At 44.3% G+C, this 21784-nt stretch overlaps 1 protein-coding gene across 3 annotated transcripts in view; it reads left to right on the forward strand.

The window, feature by feature from the left end:
* LOC128891822 (zinc finger protein rotund-like) overlaps nucleotides 1–21784 on the forward strand; it is a 184384-nt gene that overhangs the window by 52136 nt on the left and 110464 nt on the right. For 2 of the 3 annotated variants that reach the window (XM_054151660.1, XM_054151661.1), the window contains exon 2: nucleotides 11442–11714. In XM_054151660.1, the coding sequence (XP_054007635.1) occupies nucleotides 11442–11714 (273 nt within the window). Of the gene's footprint in view, nucleotides 1–4575; nucleotides 4943–11441; nucleotides 11715–21784 lie in introns of those variants that run through there. The other variant, XM_054151659.1, reaches the window with a different exon arrangement.

Below are 21784 nucleotides of genomic sequence, written 5' to 3' on the forward strand. Positions count from 1 at the left end.
AACGATTCGTTCTCAATTCAGATATTGATCCAACAGGCTTTCGATCTCGGAAACTGACTTCTCGCGCAGCAACGGTAGAAGCACCCTTTTCCTCTGGTGGATCGCGAGAGGAAAGGAGTTCTCGAGTTCCGAGCTCGATCCTGGTAATCGTAAACCAGAGAACTCCTCTTCCGGGACCGCCCTGAAAAACCAAAACACAAATAATCAGCAAGTAGGGGTAGAGAAGGAAACGGCCGCGGAGAAGAAAAGACCGGCTCCCATCGGGCTACTTAAGGGTGACGGGTGAAAGGGGTGGGATCCGAGAGTGTGAAGCTATCTGCATGTGAATGGGACAATGGTAATTGGGGATGCACCGTTAAAGGATATTAGAGGTAACAGGCGACTCGATCCCCGATTCCCGTTGGATTTTTATGCAACCACGTGAAACACCATCTCCGGAACGCTGCCAGAGTCACGTTCTTCCTGGCCATTCCTTCGACTACTACAGGTACCCGTCTGTGAGCTTGTGTGTACGGTAGATCCGTGGTAACCTCAAAAGCTGATACCACTCGAGAGGAACTACGGTATTACCTGCTCATGTGACCCATCTGTTATTTGCCAGACTCGCCCTTCCTGCGCGCAGTGCCACATGTTCGGGAGAATAGAGCGCGGGTTAGCGTGCGGTACATCTATTATAGCCCCGACCGCCTGATCTGAATGCTTCATGGCGATTGATAGTGCAATAACAAGTGGAGCGATCCAGAGATCTCAAGGTGGATCGAAACAATGACGATGGGAACTGAGGTAGTAGTAGTAGTAGCTGGAGTGACCGGGTTGTTTTTGGGAAAACTCTTTATAAACACGACCCCATTAAAACTCCATTTCCATTAGTCAACTCTGAACAATTTCCAACTCTAATTTTTATGGAGTGACTATCCACAATTTTAAACAATGGATGTCCAGTTGTTTACCTTTTATCAGCCACATTCAATTTTTATCGAGATTAGAATGTCGTCCTCTCCCAATAGTATTTGTTTTCTTTGGCGTTCAACTCCCCAAAAACTGAAGGGAATTTGCGAAGGAGAACTGCTCGACGGAAACGCGTCCGTTCCGCGTTCGTCTCGGAACGACGGCATTTGTCAGTTGAATCGCGCTCGTGGAGAAACGATGATTTCCGCCTGTCCCCTTTCCCCTCGAGCGTATTATTTCTACATTCGGAGACGAGCACGGGCCTCCATTATCGGCGACTGTGTCTCGTTACCGCCTTCGATAAAACATCCCCCGACGAACAAACAAACAATCATTTCCAACGCGAAGAAGGAACGACGGCGATCAACGTCGCCGAAAACTGGAACGAACTGCATTATGAAACTCGTTCTTTAGGGATGACGGTCTTTGCGTAACCCAGTGGTAAACCTACCCCTGTGCGATGGCCCAGTCGTGGATGAGGAATTCGAGAAATCTTGGGTTAAATCTTTGAAGTAATGTTCTTCAAGTAACCATCTTGAGGCTATTGATCTTGATGATTTTGGTTCTGATCATTTTCGTACCCCAAACGTTTTTTTACCTTCTCCTCCTTTCTCTACCTTCTCAAAGAGTGGTCTCATTTGATAATAATAAGGAACTACAGAAACACCTCTATTAATTTAATATCCTTGGGATAAATCGTTAAAAGACCTAAAATGCTCTTCATGCAACAATCTAGATTCTTCCGACCTCGCTTACTTCTGATATCTCTAATTTATATCATAAACTCTAAAGGATCGTGTAATGTCGGAATAAAAGTCTCCTCGGTAGTTCAAAGGATCCAATTTGTCTGCCGAATAAAGAGTAGAAAGGACAGAGGCTACATGAAAGTTCCAAGAGGATCAATCGAATTTCATCGCGCCACTCGCGACGCTTTTTGTCGCGAGGAATTCGGACGAGCGCATCGGCTGTTTAAGGGTTAATTTATGCACGGAATGTGCTAGTCTTTCGAAGCGGTGGCCATGTTGGTTTCGACGTGTCCGTCAAGGTATTCCCCCTCGCATCACCCGAGTCTCTTTCTCGATCTTCCACCCCCGAAGCCCCACTTTCTTGCCTCCGACACACGTGTGGCACACACACGAACGCGAGAACCGACGTGTGTTTCCCCATCTTCGCGGCGCATGCTGCACTGCGCACAACCCCCACCATTCCCATTCCACCAACCCACCTACCCTCCCGTCCCGCACCCCCTACAACCCCTTCGGCTGTTCGTGCAGCCCGCCGTGCAACCCCCCGAGGAGGCGACTCTTATTATTTCCATTTTTCCAATTCGGTCTGGGAGGCGGGAAACGAGCATACAACACCCTCCCCCTCTGCTCTCTGCCCCCCGACCCAGCGCCCACCTACACGAGCGTTCTCCCTCCGTTCTGGGCTCCCCGCCCCCTCTCCCCAGGTGGTCGACCAAAGGAAAAATATCTATATTTATCTGTTTCTTCGCGGGATATGTCTCCCTCCGCCTCCACCCCCTGCCGCCTCTCGTCTTCGATTCTTTTTGCTCTCGTTTCCTCTCCACCTCCACCTTGGAGTTTCTCGGTCTCCCACCCCTTTCTCGGTCTCTTGCCACCTTTCCGTCGCTCCGTGAGCTCCCTCTCCGTCTCACGCGCTTTCCTTCTTCCTTACGGGTTTCTCCTTACCTCCACCCGGCCACCCCCTTCCTGCGGCATTGTGGCGGGAGAGACAGATACACAGCGGCGCGAGCGAGACCACCGAAGGAAGAGGAAACGAGACGGTTGTGTAGAGGGTGGAAACCCAAGAGAGAGAGAAGAAAATGGAAGTAGAAGACGGAGGGCACACCACGACGACGACGACGACGACGTCGACGACGCCGGCGGCCGCGGCGAAGCGTGCGCGCCTTTCCTTGGCCGGCGGCGCGACAAGGAGGGAACGGAGAAATGAAAAAGGACAACGATAGCGGCTAGAAACCGGTGCAACGGAGAAGGATCGACGGAGAGAGAAGGAACGTCGAGCTTCCGCTTCCTTATGCTCCGCCGCGGACTGCATCAACCAGTCGCGCGGTCGCGCTCACATAAGAAACTGGGATTCGAGAGGCAACCCCCTTCTCGAACCGCGACGCGATTTTCGGTGAGCGGAAGAAATTCGGTGCCCGGTTGTATCGTGATAGCTAGCGAAACGTCGCGACTGGTAGCTTCCTATCGAACACGGAGTTAATTGACTCGCCGACGCTCGAAACGCGACTGACCGGCCGTTCGCCCCCACCGCCGCGCGGCTTGCGGCACGAGTACGGCCGAAGGTGCGCGGAATCACGCGAACGGTCGCCCGGCCCGTCGGATCGGGTCCCGTCGCGTTCCCTCGGCCACGATCGGCGCTCGTTGGGCCCACGCACGGCCAATCGCGCTCCATCGACTCCCCACCGCGCGCGCCGCTGGGCTCCGATGGAAGCCTGAAGGATGTTCCTCGACGCACCGAGTAGAGGACGATGTTCCTCTGTCCGTTTCTTCTTCCTCTTCTCTCCCTTCTTCTACTTCTTCTCACCGCGCTACCTCTTCTTCTACCTGGCGACGGACGTGTCCGACCAGGCGGAGGAGGATCACCAGGGGACGAGTCGTGGGTGAAATCGTAATAATCGGCTGCCTCGTCGTTGCACGCCGATGAGGAGGGTAACGAAGGGAAAGGGAGAGCGTGCGGGAAGGAGAGCGAGAGGAGAAACGATCATCCACGGGCAGAGTGTGAGGGAGAAAGAGATAGAGTGCAAGATCAACCAAAGTTCCTATTTTTCACGTGTTTTATGCGCAACTCGTCGTCTAACAAAGTAGGACGTAAGAGAGAAGAGTGATTTCGCGGGTAGCGTGCGGTGACGCGGAAACCTCGTGTCCGCGGCACCAGTGGCACCCTCCCGCGCTCATTAGCCAGCCAATTAGAAAGGCCGCGGCCATGCGTAATGAGCTGCGCGCGCAAAAGTTCCTAAACGCCACGATGCAATGTTTTTTCCTGCGGACACCTCGTCCCGCCGGCCTGGCCACAGGCGACCACTGATAATACTTGATAAGCCCTTTAAACGCTAAGTAGGATAATAGTTATCGAACGAAACCAGCACGAAGCATTTTCGGCGATCCGAAGTGTCCTGAGATATCCGTGGCACGCTGACCACCACGGGTCGTTCCAACAGTAACAATCCATCGAAGTGGACGCAAAACCTCGAGTGCGAGAACGACGAGAGCAACTGCACCGTGTCTTAACTGCGTTCAGGTCCGCAAGGCAATAAAACCAAACGAATTTAGCCGCGAAGACGGACGTGTGAATTTTCCCGCGGGCCTCCCCTGATTGCCTTTCGACGACAGCATTTTTTAAACGCGTCTCGACGGCGTTCGAGCCACCACGTGGCTTGGCCGCTCCATTCAAGCAATCCTCGGACCGCGACGGTGGTGTCGACGGTGTTTTTAAACCTCTCGCGTGTCACGACTATTAAATAGCAGATATTAAGCGACGAAGAATACATCTATATTATATATACATACACCTGGAAAGCGTATTTAATTCTATATTCCTATACACATGCAAGGAGCACATGTACAGGTATTTTAATAAGCACGGCGGAAGCGAGTAGTCGTTTCACGGTTTGGTGTGTCCCCCAATCGACAAAATGTCCACGATGAGCGTCGTGTCGAATTCATCGGTTGAGGTCGACTCGGACTCCTCGAACGACATGTCGAGCAAGGACGAAGGACCCGCCGAGCAGAAATTCATCCTGAGGAACGAGCTGTACAACAGTCTGCTGGCGAGCGCCCTCGGCAAGACCGTGCTCAACAGGCACCTGAGCTTCAAGGAGCAGGGGATTAATTTTAATCTGGCCAATCTGAAGGATAACCTGAACGCGCTGGGAGCCCTCAAGGAGCTGAAGGATCTCAAGGGATTGACCGTCAGCAGCGTGCCAGCCTTTCCGAGGAACCTTGCTCTTCACAGAGAAGACCACGACGAGGTCAGCTAGCGTTCCGCGATTTACACTTTACGTTTGCATTTAGATTTTATCGACGATTCTCGTTTATCTTGGAGGGATGATTTCGGGCAAAATGATGGACTGAGAGGAAAGTGGTTTTATATGTTTTTATTTTGCATTGTTTCCGAAGGCTTTATTTACGAAAAGTAGCTTAGTTGTCTGTATGAAAGGAAATTTTTTGGAATATTTAATTTAAATTGCCTCGATACGATGGTACGGACAAAACATGGAAACAAGTGGCGCGTTAACCTTAAAGAATAATGTTTGGAAGGAAGGGGTAAACTTTCGCGGCTTGGAATCTGGAAGGGTGTCTTCAGGGGTCGCCAGAAAAGTGTATGATGCTTGGGAATCTCCTACTTTTAGTTTCTTCGAATTTAAACCTGAGTTTTAGTTATCAGATTAATATTATCTTCGTGAGCCAGCAGATGTGCGATGATCAGGGTCTTCAAAATCTAAGAAAACGTATCTTTGCAGTATTGTTTCAAATTAGGAGAGAGGATGATGAAAATCTTCATTTCTTACTAATTAAAATTGAGATTTGGGAAAGTTTGAGGGTTATTGGTTTCCAGTTGGAAGGAGATGTTTCCAGGTCAAACTTGACCAACTTAATTGGAAATGCAATCTGCGAAGTTGCAAAGTTGAATCATGCCGAAACCTTGGAACTCGAAGTCTCTAACTATGTGAGATTTAATACTCTTCAGATCTTATTATTTTCACTTATCTTCTGATCTCGGGATACATTGATCAAGTAGTTGTTTGGGGAATTGTGAGAGAATCGTTCCCATTTTTCCATCAATGCATATTTCTATAAAGTGAAAATCTGCAAGCTCACCATAATATTCCAACATTCCTCGATAACCTAAAAATAGCGAAGCTTTCATGGCAAACAGTCGCCTCCCCGAAGCCATTTCAAAACCGGAGCATCAAGATCAATAATCTCCAAAAGATTTCGCGTCTTCACTGACCTACCCTCTCCCAGACAGCCCGAGCATCCCCTAGAAATGGAAGAAAACAAATTCACAAATTTCCAACCCTGGGGGAACGATTGAAAACACCCCTCGCGGACAAACAAGCCAATCTTTGCTCAAGAAAACGACCAGAGGAAAACAAGGGTAGCTAACATCCCCGCGCGACTCTCATTTATAAAATAAAAAGGCCACTATCGCTCAAAAATATTTGTTTTCAATAAACACACTTGCTTTCTTTGCATCCACGTTGTTCATCATATCGATATAACATCGAAGACCCAGTACCTATTAATCATTTACCTCCTGAATAATAATATTTACTGCTCCTTACCGCAATATTCGCGAAAATGGGTACCTAACCCGTTTTCAGGCTCGCCAGTGGTCCCAATTGAAAGCGAGAATCGCAGTAGCAAAGGGGTTAGGGGACATTTGACGCGCCGCGAAGACCGTTTCAGGGATAACGGTTCTTGTAGAAGTTGTCGGTTAAAAAGTTAGTGGATAGTTAAGTGCGACGAGTTTCCGCGTAACGGGAGCACAAAACGAGGTTGAAAAGGGTCTGCGGACGCGACGGAGAGAGACCACGGAAGAAAATCCTGTTTCCTTGACGATTATTGTTTGTTTTGCTCGGGTTTCGACTTTCGAAATACTTTGTACCTTCGTTTTCTACTCTTTTTATTCAGTGATGTCAGGAATCTTGGAATGATTTCTAAAATATAAAGTTAATCTAATTGTAGTCGTACAACAGGGACATATTTTTATCCTTCCTTGTTCGAATAATGAGAATTCTGATTATACAGTGGAATAATATATCATTGCGATTGTTCAGGGATTGTAGCTTATCATTCCTGGTTAATACCTATGTGAGCAATAATATATTTGCAGGAACGTTGCAGGCGTGTATGAAGTTTTTAATTGGATACGACTTCTCCTCTCTCTTTACACGAGGCTCTCTTCAGGAATTAACATATAAATAGTAAATAAATTCGGAAAAATGCATAAATATAAATGAAGAGAATAATTCCATTGCTTGGCCCAAAAGAATTATTAGATGTTGTCTTTCCAAGCATTTTATTAAATTTTTACCATCAAATTATTCAGTGTGTCTTTCAACCCCTTTAAAATTTCTAGTAATCCAGACTTCTCTTTAATAAAATACTTGAAAACCCAACATCCAATAATCATAATTATTACAATAATAATTCAACGTCGAACAAGTGGAATCTGCCCCACGGTTCTTTTTCAAAGTCTGTCGTTGAAATAAGATTCCACCCTTCTTCTCCGTTCCACAGTTTCACGCGAATCGTTGAGTACTTTTCCTGTAACTTTTATCTACTCACGGTTCTTTAACTTCTTCCGTGAACTCCTTTCAATTGTATTCGACCTTTTTACCGCCGCCACTCGTCTTCGTTTTATCGTTTCATTTAAGTCGAGGGTAAACAAGCGCGTTTAAAATCCTTCACGGTGGAGTACCGGGGATTTCTTAAGCGGGTGAAATTTTTCCGCGGCTTAATTCATTAATTTCTCGCAGCGACAGCGCACTCCTCGTCGACTTCCTGTTGCTTCCTTTTGCCTCTGGCCGACTTATCGCCACGAGGCAACTTTCCTTGGCACGTTCGCGGTTTTGGCTCGGCTTAGTTGATTCCGCGACAACGCCTGACCCGAATCCGTGACGCACTTCTACCCCCGCTGCTCGTTGGAACCCTTCTCTGATTGCAATTTCGTTATTCCAGGGTCTCTTCGCAATTTTTCCACTGCTATCTTTCGTTTTTGTTATCACGGGATGAAGTAGATGAATGGAACTCGAATAAATGATTCTTTTAAAACGGTTAAGCGAATTTTTCTCGACGAAACTTTTTAAATCATTTAAATGACATTTTTTTTCACGTGTTAAATTATATTTTCGTTAGTTTCGTTAGTTGTGATCCTCTCACTTTAAGAACTCGCGAGACACAATTTTTCCTTGAAATACCCTTTGAAAGAGTATATATCGCGAGTATACTTCCAAAATATCACGAACTAGCTCGCGAGCTCTTAACGAACAAACTCTGTAAACGTTCGAATCACACAATTTCACGTTGGAAATGCCTGTACCACCAATATACTCCCAAAACATCGCAAAATATTTGTTCGATCGATCCCGGCATCCACTTAGCTTCGGTGTACCAGTGTCTTTGCCACGACATGGCGGCGAGTTGAAAGATCTCGCAGTTAACAAAATCCCTGAGCTCCCTTTGACGTGGTCGAACGGAACGGAACGGAACAGAGCTTTTGTCGAATCTCGGCGTAGAGGAGGCGAGGGAAACGGCGGGACAAGAGCGAAAACGACGACACGCGGAACGCAGGCCGCCCGAGAGCGTGTAATTAAGTGCGTGGCAATAATGAAACGCATCATCCCCCCTTCGCTTAAGAAATAACAGCCCTCCGGGGACCCCAAGGGGATGGTCCTTTGAGGAACCAGCAATCCGAGCTGTGACTTCTAACGAGCTTTCTCACGATGCTTGCTAGGCGATCAATTAACGAGGAAATCTGCCCGCCTGCTAATTACCAGGCTCTAATTCGGTCTAACACTCGGATGGGGCTTTACTGAGAGAATCCTGTCCATATTAATCGAGAAAACGATCGATTTAACCTCTTCGGTTGGGAACAATGGTGCGTGTTCCCCTAGTATTTTTGAAACATTTAAAATAGAAATAGAATTTCTACAGCGATGTTAGCGTCCAGTAATTTGCATATGCGAAAGAATGTGATGAATATTTTAATAAATATCAAACTTACGGAGAATCCGGTGAATTTTATATTACGAGACTTTGCATATACGGGCTACGAAGAATATTTTTCAAGATATACAGTAATAAATGCTTAATCGAATCTTTTATTAGAAATAAAAACGATGACTATCACTGTCTTTGGAGATATTGGCACATACGCTTCGTGTTATTTCTAATCTCTCACTGCATCGTGCTGATGAGTATTTTTGGGATTGAAGTCGTTAAAAGAATTTTGGCTTAGCGATACAGAGTAATATTAGGTACCTAGAGTATCTTATTTATTTGCCTATTACCATTTATTTGCCTTTACCATGGTTTGCACCATGATGAACGTGTCATAGCTTTTTCTTCTTCAATGTGTCGGAGCAATATTATATCAAATATGTTATATCTTTGCCAATCCCATTTACTGTAATTACCGATCTTATTTCTGGAAGCAGTCTTCGAGATTGCCTTCCTCGAATTTCGCGCACCAACGGTTTATTGGCCCAGGAAAGTGTCGATCTTCTCGACAGTGGATGTTAGGAGTCACAATTTAATCACGTCCATTTATTTGACTGACGATTGCTTGATTATTCAATGTATTTTAATCGGCGATTAACGAGAGCCGTTCGTTAGGATCCTCGCGGAACGGCTCGTGGTTGACAGAATGGAGACAGGAGGCGGTCAGCCATGTCTTAAATATCACCCGAGCTATTTCTATTTCTATTTTCGCGAGGTTACGGGCTGCCGCGTTCGACGACGTATCGATTCGCCATCGGCTGACATTTCTCTTCTTTCCACCCATGAATTTCTCACGACGCCTTCGCGAGCGATCGATAATACTCTGAAATCGTCGTGCAATTATACTTGCTCGAATTCGCGATAACCCAGCTCTATCTTCGAGCCTTGAACAATTATTCACGAATAAATAAATCAACTCTCATCGTGGTAACGATTTTTGCAACTTGTTAGACACTTCCTTGCTTTATTTCCATTGCGAATTTACATTCCGTTGGCTCCTATGTTCTCGTTTTAAAGGAGGGCAGCGTTGAAGTAAATTTTATTCCTGAATAACAAATACATATATCGGGGCTTAACTTCCCCTGGAACTGGAAGTCGCGATGAAAACTACAACGGCGACCATAATTTTCCAAATTACACGGTGGTGGTATAATTTCCTGGTTTCGCCACAAGATTGAGGGCTTTAGGCTGAAAATATGTCTGTTATTGACGCCCGTGCAACAGGGCCCATGGTTAATACAGGTGGCAGATGATTAACAGTTGTAAACGGTTTTTTCCAACTTGGTGTTACGAACACTTGTCGGCTTAAGGGTCAATTTGCAAAAGTCGTTCGATCGCGACAAAATGTAACTTCAAACAAATTTCAACGTTCTGAATTTCACATTGTCACGAGGAAAAAATTCACGGCATTTTCATTCCTAGAACTTTTCCATTTTCCTATAAAAAAAGAATATGTTGAACGGACTTTTCTTTCACATTTCCCATTTTCTCGCTGGCGAACTTGACGTGCAAATAAACTTCTATCGAAACAAGTAGCTAGAGTTTAATCGACGACAAACATCGTCTGTGCAGACACTTTTATGCGACAAACACAGGACAATAGCGTCAGAAATTGTCGCAAACGTGAACGTGGCTTAACCCGTTCGGGTGTTCAGGCGCCACGCTCGCTGATTTATCGATCAATTTATTAATGGGTCAGCTCTCGCGCGTTCGATCATGAATATCGGATGAAGCAGCCAAGGCAGGGGAGCAGGGTTCATAATTACGGTGATTAATGTCTCCAGCAGAATTAATCGCCGGGACGAGGCTTATTTTCGAAATTATTCGCTCGCGGAAAAAATCGAGGAATCGGTCGCTTGTCGTTTTGGAACTTTAGCGTGTAATTTGCTTCGCCCTAATTGCCCCGAGTCCGCGCAACTCTGTTGCCCAGTGTTTGCTGTTAATTATGGGATTGTAAGTGGCATTAATATTTAGACACGGTTCTGGATCGTTGGTGCAGTTGTTTATGCAGTTTATACAATTGTTTATAGTGATAATACATTTTATACAATTTATAAAATTTCTATACTCCATACACTCTATACGATGTTGGTTCTTTTTTTTTTTTTTAAATTACGCAACTATTAACAATTCTTTTGGCTGAATTTTTGGTGACAATTGTTTAATTAAAATGGTCTTCTTTCCCAGTGACCAACTGTGTATCATAATGAGAGTTGAAAATATATTTGAAGACGCCACGTGGGTAAACAAAAACTGTCCGTTTTAATCGTATTGATAGACAAACGTTAATTATTGCATCGTCAGCAAATTTAAGTGACACATATTCCTGATATTAAACTGAATTTCAGCGAAGCTAATTGCTTCTTAATAAATCGCATTACTTTCGCAGAACGGCACTTCGTTTATTCTCGTTTGTGACTGCACTCCGTTTCTCTATTAATAAGTGACAGTACTGGTCGTTTTGCAAACATAAACAATATTCAGAAATGACACAAAGTAAATCCAATTAATTGCAATGAAATTCTTTCACTTTTTATCGATAAATTTTCCTAGCTTTTGATTTCTTCTATTACACATTCACTGATAGGTCAGTCGATATTAAATATCCAATCTCAGGAATATATATGCTTATAATGAATCATTTATTTGGAAACATGAAACCTATAAAAAATCGTGAAAATTGTTAAAAACTGTTTAAATATAGTAGAATGTCCACTAACGTGATCGTTGTTTTGTTTCTAGAAAGCCTCTTTCGCGTGGTCCGAGGGTGGTGATGAGGGTGGCGGAGGAGGTGGCGGTGGAGGAGGAGGAGGCGGTGGTGGTGGCGGTGGTGGGGCTGGGACCGGAACCACGGGCCCTACGGCCGCTGGGGGAGGTGGACTGGCCCACTGGGTCAGCGTGATGGCGGAACACATCCACAATCCCCACTCCGCTACAGGGGTTGGGGGTGTTCATCATCAGCAGCAATCGCCACCTCAACCACCCTATCCGTGGAACAATGGTCTCTCCAGTGATGTGAGTACCTTTACAAATTTCTCAACATTTCGTTTTGTTAATCTTTTACAGGGCTGTGTAATCGAGATTCAAAGTTTTTCTTTCTTTAATTTTTGGCTTTATGGCTTTTTTTAACAAAAAATTGGATATATTCCACCCCATTTATAACCGATACACCGATAAAACTCTAAAGCCCCTATATATTTGAACATAACATATAAATCCGATACATTTAATGAACGGAATAATACCTAGAAACGCATATAATCACTATATATACATAGGGTGCTCAGAAGGAGGTAAAAAAAAATATCCTGCAAGGAACCAAACGGTTACCTAACGGTCGTAATCAAAGTGAAAAGAAAAATCACGTCTGGGAATACAAAACAACGGAGCATTAAAATTACCCGGAAGCAGACGCCGTTATACGCCAGGGCGACGGTGGTCGTCGGAGCCTCGAAAAATGTGCGAAAAAAAACGAGGATCTCTGGGTGTTTTTTTTCGTCGAGGAAGGGGTTGCGTTCCCCCTCCCCTGTTTTGATTTTGTTTTCCGCGCGTCCCTTCGAACAGGAATCCTGCATAATTTCCGTCGTGGCTGAATCGGAAGACTCGTAAAGGAATGTGAAAAAAAAAAAAGGACGCGGCAGGAAGACAAAGAGGTCGATGGGACCTGGCGAATATAAAAAAAAGAACAAAATGGAGACGCGTGATGGGGCGCAGGAAAGGGTTGAAGATCGCTTTGCATACTCCTGGCGGCGGAAGAAAAGCGACAAACAGACGGAAGCGCGAAAAAAATGTTCACGTAGGTAATAGGGAGGGGGTATGGCTGAATTAGGGGTAAAATTTCTTTCTTGGCGATGCAACGGCACTCTGAGCATTTTTTTATGATATACTATATCACGTAGCCCGTAAAGAAGGACAAACCTCTCCGTGAGTCTAAAAACAAACATGCACTTCGGAACGGCCAAAATCAACAGAGGCAGCCCTCAGAACCCGTGCAGCAACAATCGTTGCAATCAAAATCTTACCTCCCCCCCCCCTCTCTCTCTCTCTCCCTATTCTTTAAAATCGCGAAACAAAGGCTGCAAACCGACGTCTCTTGGCATCGTGACGAGACGCATGGTGCTACGAAGCTCTTCCGACGTCCTCGAATCGGATTGACCGGTCGGGGGGTACATAGGGGCGCAGGGGAGGGTGCAAGGATGCCGAGGACACTTCCGTGGGCCCTGGGCGCGAGGATCAGCCGGTTTCTTTTTCTTCTTTTATTTTTTTGTCTAGGACCCGCGGAGAGGGCCTCGGGCGAAAAAACAAGGAGCCACGACAATGACGGGACGATTTAAATAATCCGCGGCATGCAAATGCCGTGGAGATTCTCACGGAACGGGCGACGTGAGTCGCGGGGTGGGGGGAGGGTGGAAAGAAAAAAAGGAAGAAGGACGTCGGAAGACAATCGGGCAATCTGCATACGACTCATACGGGTAGCTCCCAACCCTTCCCCGAGTGTTTCAGGGATGATCGACGGCGGCGCGGAAGAATCTCTAATTGAGGGTTGAGGTCGCCGTCGTTTGTTCTTCTAGCTGAAAGGCTGCTGGTAGCACCCGGCTAGACTCGGTGAAAAAATTGTTCCGGTTGGAAATAGGAGGCTGGATATCGCTTATAAAAGCGTTTGTTTAGTGGGTATATTGTTAAATAAATAGAGTAGATTAAGGTTTTGGAAAAGATTGTTCCTTTTTAGTTGAGAGGATAGTTTAGTGTCGAGCGTCAGTTTTCGGTTATTTTGGGGGATTCTTGTTGTTTAAATTTGCAAGAATTTTTTGTCTGAAGTATTGCATACATATTCATTGATATTTGAAGAATATTCATATGCACAAATCATACCATACGTATACTAATTTTATTCCTTTTGCAATTTAAATATCAATTATATATGAATAAAAACTCGTATTAGTGTCATTCAAACTGTGTGCGAGGAACGAAATGAAGGCCTGAAAAAAAGCCCAAGTAGAGCAATGGTCCTCGAACTAGCGCAAGGCCATCCAGGACGAAACAGGGGGATTGAAGAGGAAGAACCGGCACGGTGCCCCTGTAAACACGTTTTCAGATGTTGTAATCTGTCGCCGGTTTCGCCCAGCGGGTGGTCAACCCTTTTTCCATGCTTTTTTACGCCTGCCCGACCTTAATCCCTTAAAACGCTTAGAGCAGCTCTTTAGGGTAATTTTCCACGATGGAGGGGCGGTATCCCGATTCATCCCCGTAGGTGAAGATGCAAAACACCTTGGAAAACACCGGCCCGAAGCGACTAACTGGAATACACCCCGTTGCCGCGTGAGACTCCGGGCAAGGAGGAGGCCCACCCTACGAAGATTATGCAAAGGAAGACTTTTTCCACCCCTTTGGCTCCGGTTCTGCTCTCCCTTTGCCACGGTACCACGGGGACGAAAATTAAAATAATGGCCCTCCGCGCACCCTGCTGCCAATTTTTTTCCCTCTTTCTCTCGCCTCTCTTTCTCTCTCCCTTTCTACGCCCCTCCCCGCCGACCCTCTTTTTCCACGATCAACTTTTTTCTGCGCTTTTTTTTCCCTCTTCTTCCCGTGGATGCAAATCGTGCAACGGCATTTTTGTCTCTGCGCGACGTGAGACAAAAAAAAAAGAGGAGAGGAGAACGCGAATGGGTACAGGGTTAGAAGGTCATTGTCTAGGCTCGTCACGGGGGTAAGCTGATCACCGCGCGAGGCAACCCCTTCGACCGTTTCTCGATCTGGATCGGCTAATGAATTTCTACTCTCAACGTATCGCGACGAGGCTATCGCCAAAGGTGTAACAGGGGGCATTGGTGACCTTTTTTTTTTTTTGGGTCAATTTTTTTCCACGCGTAACATTGTGTGTTTAGGGGTGGTTGACGGTTGTCCCGATTGAACGCGAATGATTTTTTTTTCTGCTTTTGGCGCTTGGCAGTTAACTTTCGTTCGGGGCAGATTTCTTGGGGGGATGCTTGTTGGTAAGCTCTTTTTCAATTTGGAGCTTTGTGCGAGTCTAGAATTGCGTGACTCGTTTAATGTATAGGGAATTGTTTTTTTTTTTTTTTTTTTTTTTTGTTATTGTAATGAGATTTGGGAAATATTTCACGGTTTATATTTCATATAGCATATTTCACGTCGTTAAAAATCTGAATATTCTTTTAATATAATTTCTATTTCTTGTTTAAATTCAACCAAGTAATAGAGGATGTCTTGAAAATTGTAGCGCGCCTTTTCTCTCTGTTAATTCTCTGCTTAATTAACAAGTCATCTCAAATGCCAGAAAATGGCTATCCAATCCAGACAAGCTCCTGAAAATTTAAATATCTTTCTCCCCTTAACTCTTTGACTGCAAAAGGCGTGTACATACCTTATATACCAAGAATTCGATTCTCGATCCGAATCCAACATCGATTCGTGAAACTTGCATCCCAGACGGATTATTTCCCTTACGGGGGTGAAAGTAGTCGCGCGATTCGATGCTCGCCGGGGTGGAAACGCAGCCTGCAGCGTTTTGCATCTCATACTTGCGCGCCATCAGGGTGAGGTTGGGGGGAGGGGGAGAAAACGAAGAAACTAAATGGAGAAATCGACGAGAAATCGTTCCACCTCGATAGATACGCCGACGAAAGGATCGCGGGGTGAAAAGCGCGGGAAAAGAGCCATAACTCTGTCCTGGGCCTAAATGTTGTGACACCGTCGCCGTGAAGGGGTTGCTTTGATGCGAGTCGACCATTGTCTCTGCGTCCATTCACGATTGTCAGGTCTCTGGCGGTGTCCGCGGGGGGGTTGTTTCTCTCGAGGGGTGTCGTAATGGAGAAATTGGAAAGTGTGAAATTTTTGGGGGTCTGGAAAATGACTGTTCATGCGACGAGTAGGACATCTTGATGGAAGGTGGTCTGGGTAAAACATTTTCTGTACATGGATAAATTCTTTTGTTTAAGGGACAGTTGAAGTAAGTTTATTTGAAATAAGACATGAAGTTACAGTGGATACAAAAACGATCCAAAAATGATCCTTCCGATTCTTTCTTTCCCGCAACAACTAAATTTTCACATCCGACTGAATGCTCAGCTTACCAAAAATTACTATCGATTTAATCTACGATTCTACCCTCAGTATCTCCAACTTGCAAACAACTCCATAGAATCTTTCTCGCCACGAAATTGCACCCTGAAAATCATCCCTCCTGGCTAAATTCCTAGACGACACCCTGGTAAACCGAATAATTATGATGGATGACGCGAGAAATTCGTCCAAGTCACGTACGACGCCGTCCTGGACGCGTCGTTCCCATATCACCGATGCAGAAATTCAAATTCGTCGTCATTAATAAAAATTAAAGAGACATCAGAAGGAGAGGGATGGTTGCGGGTCGGCCCTCGGGTCGGTGGACCTTTATCTTACCTGGGGCCCACAATAGCGTGAGACTATGGGCCCTTTGTACTCCACTTTTACGACGATCTGCATACGCACCCCTTTCGCGCCGGCACCCCTTTGCCACCGACAACTTTTTCCTCTCCACGAGGATTCTTTCGGGGACGCTCGTAATCTCCGGAAGAAACGTTCCGTGCGGCGTCTTTCATTGGCGCTGACTTCCGTTTTTTCATCTGTTTCGCCTAACGGCGCTTACAGCGGGATTCTTGGTCACGTCTTCGGGGTTAACGGTTGCGGGACGTCAACGGACCCAGCTTTGTTCTTCCCGACGAATTCTTTTACTGTTCTTTAGAACCGAGATGGGGGATAAATTTTTATTTTTAAAAGTTGCATCGAGTTGTACTGTAATATCTGTGACTGTTACTTTTTCATTAAATTCGAGCAATATGTCTATTAGGTTTGATTAGGTGTGTCCTGGAGTGATTGGAAGAAGGATTTGAAGGATATAGATAGTTGAGAGGTTTTGAACAGTGCAAGTGTAGTTTACTTCGAAATTTTATGTGTTTAAAATTTAAATGAAAAAATAGGAAAGAGTTCGAGTGACATGAATAATTTTGGTGAATAAGAAGACGTTTATAGATAATCAGTTTTGAAATATTTTGTAGGAATAGTCTTTTAAATATTACAGAAATAATTATTAGAAACGGTTCATCCGAATATGTCCTTTAATTGAAGGAGTCCTTAATGTTAACTTTGGAGAACCAAAAAGTACACATATTTGCTACCAAGATAAATAAATAAAATCATTAATTCAGCTCAAATAATTCCACGAGTAAACTCTCGACTGTGCAGAGTAGAACCACTTTCTAATACACGAAAAATGATTCACTCCGGCATGGCGTTCCCGAAGAAGCTGCCGCCGAGATACGAGCAGAGATTCTAATTAATGCATTCCGTGTTGTCAGCTCGTTAAAGTGGCGCGTAGAAATGCGTGTCGTGGACCAACAGTAGATTCAGTGTTTTAGACGGCCACGTGTTTTTTAATGACGAGTAGCAGACGCCGTGGCGTTTCGTCGAGCCGATCGAAGGGGCCAGAGTCTCCCACATTTCTTTTTTTCACCAACAAAGCCGTTCAGAACGCGATAGAACGCTTTAAAAAAATCCGTATTCGAGCTACCAGCTTTCTTTTCGCGTCGGGCTAAAATAATTTTCTGGGGATCACAGGACGAGTTCATCGTGAAAGTTGAATAACGATGGAAGAAAATCATTTTAGCAATTTAAAGTCAGACATGTTTTATTCGAAATGTTATCCTCGTAGTATTCTAAAACTCTGTGAACTGAAAATTTAAACAAAATTTTAGAGTTTAGTTACATTTAATTTGTAAATGTTGGGATGCCTTTTTCTTTTTTATTTATTTGTATATGTTATAGAATAATCTTACAATTTAAAAAAATTTATTAAATCCACCGGCACACGAGTTTCAATGCTTTACCTTTTTCTCGTTTTCTGAATTAATTAAATTTCTCACCTCCCTGAACAAATATTTTCCCCTTTCGCAACGCCATATGTCATGTTATGAAAATTATAAATTTAATACAGATATTATGATTTTCTCCAGGAGGGCCATAATTATTTACATTTATTATAGTTTAATTGTATTCGAGTAGTCAAATATGATTTCATTTAAATAAATTCGTCCATGGCCAGAAATTCATTTTCATCGTTAACAAGAGAGACTATTGTAAAACACTTTTTCCTTAGACGGAAACAGCCACCCTTGGGGCTTGAAACGAAATTGAAAAGACAATCTATGGTCATTCGAGTCCGCGATACGAGCGAAACTGCCGAAAAATTTGAGGGAACGGGGACACGTTGAAAGTTATGCGATTAAACTTTCAACTACGGTCCGGGACTCACAATCGAGACTTTCCGGAAGTTGGCGAGAGACTTTCCCCGGGAAAGTTCGAACGAAGGAAAATCCCGGAAGTTGGGCTACCGTCAAGGTGATTTCCCCGAACCTCTTCTTTATTTTTTCACAGCTCTAGTTTCTTCATTATTTTGATGTCCGTAGAATTCCCCTTTCGCGTTTCCTCTTTCTCGTGGTTTATTTATGCCTGAGTGTCCAGAACAGTCGGCTGTAAATCAAGAATTTCCTCCATGTCCACGTTATTATATATGCTCCTTGACGTACCTGGAAGGTAGAACACTTTGTCGTTCCCAGAATATTCGTTTATTTATCTCCACTCCGACAGCTATTCTACCCAGTAATTTCCCCCAATCCTGTTTTTTAGAAAAAATTTCAAATATCGTGCAACCCCTTCGAGACATCCCTTCGAGGGTGTCTTTTTAACGAAGAACAGAGACGCGAAACGGTCGAATGGAAAATGGTGGAGGGTCGGAGGCCACCGGGAACAGAAGGTGGCAGGGCGGCCCGGCGAAGAAGAGTCGAGAAAGTAGGGAAGAAAAAAGAAATAGAGGAAAATGCCGCGTGGAAATATCGAAATCGATATTTGACCCGCGGCAGGCGACGGTGGAAAAGACGGGAAATGGAGGAAAGCTCAACCAGGCGCCGGACTGGTCTTTGAAGAGCCGTAGCTACCAATGTTGCCGCCATCTTTCCGATATTTGATGGATCTCGGGAGAGAAGGAGGTCGCTCCTTCCATCTGTCGCGCGATATTGAAGATCGGTCGGAACGGGAGGCTGGGGGATAGAGAAAGGGCAAGACTATCCCCGGGATATTTACGTAATTAAATATTCCAGAAAATTGTTGAGCGACATAAAACGCTTCGGGGGGACTTCGCCGTGGTCCCTTAGATTCGAAACCCGAAAGACAGCTGCGCCGATTCTGGAACCTTTTTAATTAATTATTTATTTATTTCTGGCGAGACGGCGTGCTCTTTCGATTTTACAGGAGAAAATGTCGATGGTCTTTTCATTAGCTGTATTCGAGACATTTATTTTCTTATTTTGAGGAGACCTGGCACATAGGGGTTGAAATGTTGAGAGATACTCTGTGCATCGATATCCATCTCCTGATTTTCCAGAAAATATCGAGATATTTTTCGTTAGGTATATTCGAGACATTTATTTTTTTTATTTTTGGGAGATCTGGTACATAGGGGTTGAAACGTTGATAAAGCCGAGTATTATCTTCTTAAAATGTTATTTACCTACAAAGCTTGTTTTCTCATCCCCCTTCAATTTCCCAGAAATTCCACCATTGAATACGTATTTTAAAATATATTTATGCTTGTTCGCTGCAAGGTATCGAACGTGGGATGACTGTATTCTAAACCTAGATATTTTTATTGCCATGCCCGTAAAAATAAACTTCCACATATCGATTTAGTGTCCTATAAACTAATGTTCTATAAAGTATCCTTATCATCGGGATACCTGCCAATCAGTGTTCTTAATTCGATTATAGAAGTTGTTTCAGGAAAGGATTAGGAAATGCAATCAGAGTTCAACGAATCTTGGCCAGGTGTATTTTTATATATTTGAAAAAGGAACGTGACATGTTGACGGTTCGAAATTGCCTGCGACGTTGCGATTCGATAATTCCATCGACTTAATGCATTTAAATATATATATATATATATATTATAATGTACATAAACACACACACATACCCAGTGTTCATCCACAGTAAAACAATTAAGGGGCGGATAGAAAAGTAGATTCTCGATCTCAAAGTCACTCAAGGGTGGTAAAATTAACCATGTGAATTTTCGAAGGATGAAACTTTGAATTCCGTAATTGAATCTCGAAAATGGAGAAGAATACGGGTCAATACACGCATAATTTATTCGTGAATTTAAGAAATTGAAAGAAAATTTTATCAGGATAATTCAGGTTTTGGGAAAGTAGTAATTCTGAATTGAATTGTTAGAATATGGTTTTGTATGAGGAAAAAGGATCAATTTTTTGAGAAATCTGCACGACTTGGACTCGTTTCGCGACAACCCCATTGCTCCGTTCTCGCACCTCGTGCTACGAATTCTTCCTCCGAAGCACGCGAATCGTCGTGGAAAACGCGCGCGCAGTATTAAAAAAAAAAAAAAAAAAAAGACGTAATGTTTCCCCTCCGAAAGGGGGTGGGGTCTCGGCACGAAGGTTCCCGCGAAAAAGATGTGGGTAGGGTAAGAAAGAAAAAGGCGAAACGAAAAAAAGACACGGGGCAGGAACGACTGACGAAGATCGATATCTCGAAAAAACGAGTCCCGGCAAAAAAGAAGGAAACTGCAATTTAGCGGCAGAATGAACCTCGAAGGGTGTCGTGGCCGCCCGTTGCCGGACTTTATGGATTAAACGGAGAGTGGAAGGAAAGGGGTGAGCCGTGGATAAAACGAAAGGAAGACAGCGCTGCGTGGTGCAAACATTTGCATAACCGATCTCCGGTATGGAAAATCGGCTAGAAAACGCGTTAGGGTATACTAGGCGATTGTTTACGAGTTGTTAACTTTGGTACTTTAGGGACGAAAATTATTTTAGTTGCGAGAAATTTCGATTTTGATGGGGATGTTGCTGAAGTGTTATTCGTGAAGATGTGTATTTATGCAAATAAAAGTTTTTAGTATTCATAGTGGGAAACCGTTGGACAGGTATCGTTATTGATTGTTATCGTTATTGATCGTTATTGATTCAGTCCTGTAGAAATAATTAAACAGACGAAATCGAAAACAAGGAATAGTAAGACAGAATAGCCCAGTCAGATGAGGTTTCTTGTCGAACGCTATGACGAAAAAAGGACATGAAAACGATGCCTGTCGAATCGTGGACGACGACGGTAACCGGTCAGTGCCGATCTCTCTCTCTCTCTCACCCTCTCGTGCCAGAGGATATTTTTATAAAATTATTCGAGGCTCGAGGCGGCCTCTATCTCGCGCCGGTAGTTTGATGAAAACAGGAAAAAGGGAGGAAAAGGGCGGCACTCGCGGAAATAGGGAGAAAAGGGGGGCTGGAGGGATATAGAGGGAAGAAAAAGAAAAACCGGCCACGGGGATCGATATTGACACCCCTCTTGGAAAAAAAGAAGGGCGGGAAAGAACGGAAGGTACAAGGAGGAAGAAACCGAGAGGGGCGAGGGGACTGGGCTTTGAGGAAGGACGTTGGCTCGCGATAAAAAGCGAGATTTTCAGTATGTTGCGGAAATATCGGGCGAACTGCGCGCGAATCGCTTGCGAGGACTCGCAAGGGTTGTCAAATAAAAATTACTCGTATTTTTAGAGGATTTTTGGATTCCCCTTAGGCTGTTCTTCCAGATGGACGACTCGAGGGTAAAAATGATCCCTCGACGGTCGAACCATTTAACCCCTTCGCAACGGTTGGCGAAATTTTATTCGAGTTATGGATGACGAATGAAATGCCAGTTTATTCGTCACGTTGGATAGTTCAAGCTTGGTTTGATTATTGTGAGATATTGCGGGCTATAATTTAAGTTCTATCATAGAACAGCGATGTACCCCTTCGCTAGAGATAGATAGAATTTTATTGGCATAGCAAATGACGAATAAAGCAGCAATTTATTCGAGACGACCGTTTCAATTTTCATTTATTCATTATGAAATATTTCATGGTAATATCGGAATTCCAATTTTTGTTTTACTGCTAGCAGATATAAAATTATCCATCTTTTATTTACTATTCGAAATTTTCATCTCGATAAAAATCATGCCTACTTTTATATTTCAC

This window comes from Hylaeus anthracinus, unplaced genomic scaffold (genome assembly GCF_026225885.1).
Source record: "Hylaeus anthracinus isolate JK02 unplaced genomic scaffold, UHH_iyHylAnth1.0_haploid 12002, whole genome shotgun sequence".
Lineage (NCBI taxonomy): Eukaryota > Metazoa > Arthropoda > Insecta > Hymenoptera > Colletidae > Hylaeus > Hylaeus anthracinus.